The sequence below is a fragment of the Cupressus sempervirens genome, chromosome 4 (genome assembly GCF_028749045.1).
Source record: "Cupressus sempervirens isolate cs-2001-9-10 chromosome 4, ASM2874904v1, whole genome shotgun sequence".
In the NCBI taxonomy this organism is placed as follows: domain Eukaryota; kingdom Viridiplantae; phylum Streptophyta; class Pinopsida; order Cupressales; family Cupressaceae; genus Cupressus; species Cupressus sempervirens.
In genome coordinates, this window is record NC_143121.1 from 355,269,850 (window position 1) to 355,277,600 (window position 7,751).

At 39.5% G+C, this 7,751-nt stretch overlaps 1 protein-coding gene across 1 annotated transcript; it reads right to left on the reverse strand.

Moving 5' to 3' along the window:
• Positions 1–306: 306 nt before the first annotated feature.
• Positions 307–7,437, reverse strand: LOC149561524 (GRAS family protein RAM1-like). The gene is made up of 2 exons (XM_089827859.1): positions 6,400–7,437; positions 307–747 (listed from the first exon to the last, which is right to left on the reverse strand). The coding sequence occupies exons 1-2, from the start codon at positions 7,435–7,437 to the stop codon at positions 307–309; spliced, it is 1,479 nt and encodes a 492-aa protein (XP_089683985.1).
• Positions 7,438–7,751: the final 314 nt, after the last annotated feature.

Below are 7,751 nucleotides of genomic sequence, written 5' to 3' on the forward strand. Positions count from 1 at the left end.
TATTAGAAATTACTTCGTTTCTTCTTAAGATATCTTTAATAGATAATGATAGAAAAAGAAAATCTAAAATGTCATATAAGTTTGTATCTTTACAGAGATATTAGATGTTCAATATTTTCTAATATGAATTAGTAATAAATCTATTTGTCAATGAATATAGCTGATAATAAACAAAACTACCTTGTGATCGATATAATTGAACCTTCTATGCAAATTAAGGTTAAAGAAAAGGTAATTGAAAGCTCTTGCTTGAATGGTGTAGCATTCGAAAGCTAGAGTCCGAGTCTGTTCTCCTCGTATGAACACTCATTTCATACCATTCCATGCCGAGAGTGCAAATAATGGAGTTCCTTGCCACCCTACAATAATAGCTTGTCCATCAGTGCCCAGAGTATTATATTCTCCAGCAGCATATTCCCTTAACAGCAAATTCGCCCAATACAAAGCCCGAAAGCTGAAGCTCCTTCTTTTGAACCTCACCTGTGTGAAGAATGTTCTCCATACATCACTTGTAACATGCCTAAATGTCCTCTCCTTCCCCTCATACACTATCATATTCCTTATTTGCTTCCCATCAATCAATTCTTCATGCTTTACCCTCATTACATCATTTTTGTCCGAAAATATCAGATCCAACATATCAAAAAAAGTGTTGTATTTGTGAAGCACCTCGCTCAGTCTTTTAACAAAAGATGGAGAATTATGCTTAGCTTCAATTTCAACAGTCACCATGATCCGAGGCCTCATCTTCTTGATAACACAGAGAACGTTGACGAGAAGCACCGAGTCATATTGTAAGGAAGCAAAGGTGTGCAGAATCGCCTTCTATGCTAATCTTTGAGAGGACGATTATGCAAATCAAAGTAACTATTGCAAAGATCTCAAGAAATGCATAATAACAAAGAACACACAACACAGTGATTACCGTGGGGAAACCCTTTCGGGAGAAAAACCCCACCCTCCAAAACTCACACAATGTATTATCAAACCAAGATGATTACAATACACTTGCAATGCAAGTTCTTACAGGAGCGCATCACCACAACTCGAACTTAGAGAGACTCCTTCTAGCACCAGTCTTGCAAATTGAACTCAATTACACAAACACCTCCCCAAGCCCTCCTTTTATTGTGATTTTACAACCTGGAAACCACTTATGGTTTTACAAAACCATGAGAAAAACTACCATGCCACATGTTACCCATTTTTTACATTTACATTTCCAATATGGAAAAACAACCAGGTTAAAAATAGTAATCTCGTCCACAATTTTGTCTCTTAGTCTAGGCCCCCATAAAAGTCACAAAATAAGTCATCAAGGCTCTAAAAATAGCCTATCTATTTCTACTAAGGACAAGACTCATTTAACAACTCACTAACCACTTTCCAATGCATAAACAAGTGGAAAACTAATTGTGAAATTTTCCAAGAAAAGATTGCAAGGTTGAGACACATGTTTCTCAACATTCTCCCACTTGTCGAACACCTTGCAAGAGTCAGGGGATCTAAAATATCATGGACTTAATTGCTAGGGGCCGACAAGCCTATAGACTCTGAACACCATCTGAATTTTTTTGTGCTCACGGGCTTAGTTAATGCATCAGCAACATTCACCAAAGTCTCTACCTTTTCCAGCTTCACCTTGCCATCCTCGACCATATCTCTCACCAAATGATATTGTACATCAATGTGCTTGGTCCTCGCATGAAAATTTGGGTTCTTCGCTAGGCAAATTGCACTCTGGTTGTCACTATAAATTGTCACTACACCCTATTTGAACTCTATATCTGAACACAATCTCTTTAGCCAGATGGCTTCTTTGCAGGCATTAGTAGCTACCATATACTCTGCCTCAGTAGTGGACAAAGCGACCACAGCCTGTCGCTTACTCATCCAACTAATTGCACCACCAAATAATGTAAACACATATGCACCGGTGGATCTTCTTCTATCAACATCACCAGCCTAGTCTGAATCCACATAGCCTCGAATATCCAAGGAATGCTCACTTCATGTTCCATGAAAACATATTGAGTACTCTAAGGTACCCCACAAGTATCTAAAAACTCTTTTTACTGCATCCCAATGTGCTCTTTCTGGATTAGACATATAACTGGAAAGTAGTCCCACTGCTTGGGCAATGTCTGGTCTTGTACAAACCATAGCATACATCAAACTTCCAACAGCACTCTGATATGGTACTCAACTCATCTCTTCCATCTCCAATGGGGATGTAGGACACTATGAGCTATAAAGCTTTGTTCCCATAGTAACCAGAACACTCAATGGTCTTGAATCCTGCATATTGAATCTTTTCAAAATAGTATCAACATACTTACTTTGGCCTAGCCAAAGCTTTTTGTTTTGTCTATCTCGTATAATCTCCATTCCCAGAATGTTCCCAGCTGCACCAAGATCTTTCATTTCAAACTTTATTGAGAGTTGAGATTTTAACTCTGCAATCAAACCTTTTCCTTTGCCAATAAACAACATGTCATCGATATACAAGGTAATAACCAAAAAACCATCACCATTAGATTTGAAATATATACAATGATCAGATTTAGATCGCACAAATCCCAAACTCAACACATATGTATCAAACTTCTAGTACCACATCCTAGGACTCTATTTTAAACCATACAAGGATTTCTTCAATTTACAAACCAAATGACTTTTACCTTTCACCACATAGTGCTCTGGCTGTGACATGTAAATTTCTTCCTCCAAATCTCCATGAAGGAAAGCAGTTTTCACATCCATTTGCTCGATCTCTAGGTCATAAGCTACTGCAATAGAAAGCAAAAATCTAATGGATGTCATTTTGGATACTGGAGAAAAAATCTCACCATAATCTACTCCCTCAACTTGAGAGTAACCTTTTGCAACCAAATGCGCTTTATACTTCTCAATGCTTCCATCTGAACCCATCTTCTTTTTGAACACCCATTTACAACCAACAGGCTTCCGTCCTTCAGGCAATGGTACAAGGTCCCATGTTCGATTCCTCTTAAGAGCTGCCATTTCTTCATCCATGGCTATTTTCCAAGACTTTGAATCATTCATACCAAGAGCCTCTTCTACAGATCTTGATTCATCAATGTTAGCTTTCAATGCAAATATGCACCTCCAATCATTAGGAGAATACCCATACCTTTCAGGTGGTTTCCTTTGTCTAGTAGATCTTCGAACAAGATCTGGTTCAGGTTCAGGAGTTTCAGGTTCATGATTAGGTTCTCCCTCTTCCTCTGATGATTCAGAACTCATAGAGCTCTCTTCAACATCTCGTCTTTCTAAGGACCTTGATTCAACTTTCTCAGGTGTAGTAGGAAGTTGAATCACATCTTTCTTTTCTTTAATTTGTTCTGGCTGCACTGTAACAGAAGAAGGCTTAGTTTCTCTAAAAATAACACTTCTAGAATAAAATACCTTTTGTGCAACAGGATCACAAAGCTTATATCCTTTCACACCATAACTATATCCGATGAAGATACATTTGACAGCTTTGTTGTCCAATTTTGTTCACTTCTCCTTTGGCACATGAGCATATGCCTCACAACCAAACACTCTCAGATGTCTAAGTGAAGGCTTGTGGCCCGACCACACTTCCATTGGCGTCTTATCAACAAGAGCCGATGTAGGAGACCTATTTATCAGGTAGCAGGTAGTGGCTACAGCTTCAGCCTAGAACTTTTGTTCTAGTCCAGCACCACTCAGCATACTCCTAGCCTTCTCCATCAAGGTCCTATTCATTCTTTCTGCAACTCCATTTTGCTGTGGAGAATACGGAGTTGTCTTCTCTCTTTTAATACCACAATCTTTACAAAATGTGTCAAAAATATTGGAGAAAAATTCACCACCATTATCAGTTCTCAAGCATTTTATTTTCTTTCCAGTCTGCAATTCAACCATTGCTTTAAATTCTTTGAAACGACTAAAAACTTCAGCTTTACTCGTAAGGAAATAAACCCATGTTCTTCTACTAAAATCATCAATGAAAGAAACATAATAAACTGATCTGCCAATAGAAGGAACATCAACTGGACCAAATACATCTGAATGAATTAGATCCAAAATACATGAAGACTTATGAGAACTCGAGTAAAATTGAATGCGATTTTGTTTACCATAGATACAATGCTCACAAAAATCAAACTTTATTGCAGTCATTCAACCCATCAACAAGGTTCTTATTTTTCAAGGTCCGTAGACCCTTCTCACCTATGTGGTTGACTCTCTGGTGCCATAACATAGTCTTCTCTTCAAGCAACTTTGATTCGGTAGACAGAGCACCCTTGGGTACCCAAAAACCATGACCATCTATTGAAAGAGAAACTCTCTCCTTCTCCAACTGAGTAGTCTTTTTCACAATCTTATCAGAAGTACTATTGCACTCGACTGTGCGTGCATCAAGTTGGTACAATGTACCCAATTTACTTCCTCTTGCTATTACCATAGCGTCTCTCACCATTTTTACACCTGCTTCAGAAAACTGTACATGCACACCCGCATCTATTAGCTTACTAACAGATAACAAATTCCTTGCTAGTCCAGGGATATGCAAGACACCATCAAATCTTCTAATTCTACCATCAAAAAATTTCACACAAATACTTCCACGACCAACAATATCAAGTACTGAATTATCACCCAAATACAGCCTACCACCATCAAAATTTTCATACTTACTAAACCAGTTCCTATTAAGAGTCATGTGGAAAGATGCACCTGAATCTATTAACCATGCATTTTCACCTGCATGAGTGGCCAAGGCTGCAATGAAAGCATCTCCATCTTCCTTCTCGAACTCAGAATTAGAATCTTGCTTCTTCTTCTTCTTCTTTTTCTTCTCCTCTTTGCAGTCCTTTCGAAAGTGTCCAGATTTGCCACAATTCTAGCAGATTTCCTTGGACTTACTAGGGGTTTTCGATCTCCCCTTATTTTTGGACATAGAATGGCCATGCTGCTTTTCGTTCTTGCCTCTTTCTTTTGGTCTTCCATGAACACTCAAAGCCTCTTTAGCATTCAGAGAGACCTTCCTTCTCATCTCTTCAAAAAGTAGAGAACCAACAACGTCCTCCATCTTCAAGACAACTGAAGTGCTCCCTATAGCCATCACAAGACTATCCCATGAGTCTGGCAACGAACATAACAAGATTTGACACCTTTCTTCTTCATCCATTGGCACCCCTACTGAGGTCAACTAAGTCACCAACATATTAAACCTTTCCAGATGCTCAGAAATTTGTCCACCTTCTTCCATTCTCAAGGAATACAACTTCTTCCTCAAGAAAATCTTATTCACAAGTGATTTCGCTTGATAGATCTCACTAAGCTTTTTCCAAAGCTTCTTCGAGGTAGGTTCTTCATGGACATTAATCAGAATCGAGTCTACAAGACACAATCTGATGAGACCTTTAACTTTTCTATCATTCACATCATATTGTGCAGCTAATGTCGGATCTGTGGGCCTCGGCTTGTTCTCATCAATCGCATCCCATAGATCCCGATCAGTCAACAGATCTTCCATCTTCAGCTTCCACATCTCAAAGTTTGTGCCAGAAAACTTTTCAACATCAATTCTTCCTAACATGCTTGCCATCTTTTCAATTCTGCAACACATAAATGAAATGCTCTGCACAAGCTCCCACTCAAACCTTGATTAGCTCAAGAAATCTTGTACCCAACAAATAGAACCAAAACTGGCCAGGCTCTGATACCACTTGTAAGGAAGCAAAAGTGTGCGAAATCACTTCATGCGCTAATCTTTGAGAGGACGATTATGCAAATCAAAGTAACTATTGCAAAGATCTCAAGAAATGCATAATAACAAAGAACACACAACACAGTGATTACCGTGGGGAAACCCTTCCAAGAAAAAAATCCCACCCTCCAAAACTCGCACAATGTATTATCAAACCAAGATGATTACAATACACTTGCAATGCAAGTTCTTACAGGAGCGCATCGCCACAACTCGAACTTAGAGAGACTCCTTCTAGCACCAGTCTTGCAAATTGAACTCAATTACACAAACACCTCCCCAAGCCCTCCTTTTATTGTGATTTTACAACCTGAAAACCACTTATGGTTTTACAAAACCATGAGCAAAACTACCATGCCACATGTTACCCATTTTTGACATTTACATTTCTAATATGGAAAAACAACCAGGTTAAAAATAGTAATCCCGTCCACAATTTTGTCTCTTAGTCTAGACTCCCATAAAAGTCACAAAATGAGTCATCAAGGCTCTAAAAGTAGCCTACCTATATTCTACTAAGGACAAGACTCATTTAACAACTCACTAACCACTTTCCAATGCATAAACAAGTGGAAAACTAATTCTGAAATTTTCCAAGAAAAGATAGCAAGGTTGAGACAGATGTTTCTCAACACGTATAACAAACTTCTGAGAACAATTGGAGCGTAAACAGCCAAGGCCTCGCCAGATCTCACGTTGAACAAACCTTCCTTAATCTCCTCCATGCTTTCGATCTCCACAATCTTGCACGAAAATGGAATCTCCAAAGATCGAGCGAGCTCATGAAGCCTTTTCCCACATTTCCTAAGCTCCTCACCATTCATGACAACTGCCGTGATCTTCAGCATCTGAAGACTACTACAGACAGGGGAAGTAGCAGCTCTGTGTGCGAGAAACTCCATCAGGACCGTCCATTGTGATCCAGTTCGCACCGCAAGATCAATCACATGAATTGTCCTCGCATTCCCCACGGCATCTATGATTGCCCCAACTGACGTGAACTGCAGCACTCTCATATGCGGCAGAACCCTAATGTAGTAAGCGACGCTACTACAAAAATCATTATTGTTCTCAAAGCCGCCATCAATATTGTAAGCGAAATCTGAAACTAGTTTAGCTGCGTTGGTCAACGTGCCGAGGGTGTTGTGTTGGATTCTGTGGTGCAAGGCGTGGGAGACATAATGGCCGAGTCTCTGCGTGGGATTTCCCAGCGGAGAAGATAATTTATTGCATTCTCTCACGAGGAAGGCGGCGCAGTCGTATTCCCCGTGGCCTATCATTCGTCCCGCTGCTAACACAAGCTGGACCAGTTCATGACCACCGCCTGTCCTCACTTCTTGGAAATTCATCTTTCCATGATCAGACGGATTCGGTACCATTTGATTACTGCAAAATTGTTCTCCGGCAGTAATGGAATAGTCAGCCGCAGCCTTGAGATTCGCTGCTTCATGGGTTAAAAATTGCAACTCCCCAATATTCATCATATCAGTATTTATCATCTCTTCGTTCGTAGCGATGATCTGAGACAATGAATCCTCCATCGGCTCATTAGCAAAACCATCCATTTGTAATTGGTCTGGCACTTCAAATGTATCATCTACCTCCCACAGAAAGGGATTGAATGAACAATATAAAGAAGACGGTGGAGGAATCCCGTCATCAGATGCACCCATTTTCCCTTAAGTCAGTGCAATGAATGGGTTTGAGTGTTCATCAACGAATTTGACGAAGAGTTTAAGTGGACATAACGGAGGAGATCACGAAGACATGATACAGAAAAAACAATGTTCCTCTTGCTGCAGTAAAACTGTTAAAATATTAAGATAGATACAAAGGCGGTATAAACTGTATAATTAACCTAGTTTTGCGTAAGAGATTACATCAGCGAAGCTCGATTAGTCTCGAGAGAACTGATGTAAAAATTTGGATTATTTATAGTTTGGGCCACTAGTCAATAATGTATTATTTAAAGCTTTACAGCGGTCTC

What these genes read in the sequence shown, in the direction of transcription:
- LOC149561524 (XM_089827859.1), bottom strand. Translation starts at nt 7,437, where the DNA reads ATGGGTGCATCTGATGACGGGATTCCTCCACCGTCTTCTTTATATTGT. An exon ending in TTCTCAGAAGTTTGTTATAC is followed by an intron (nt 748 to 6,399) that starts GTGTTGAGAAAC and finishes GTTATCAAGAAG; the next exon opens with ATGAGGCCTCGGATCATGGT.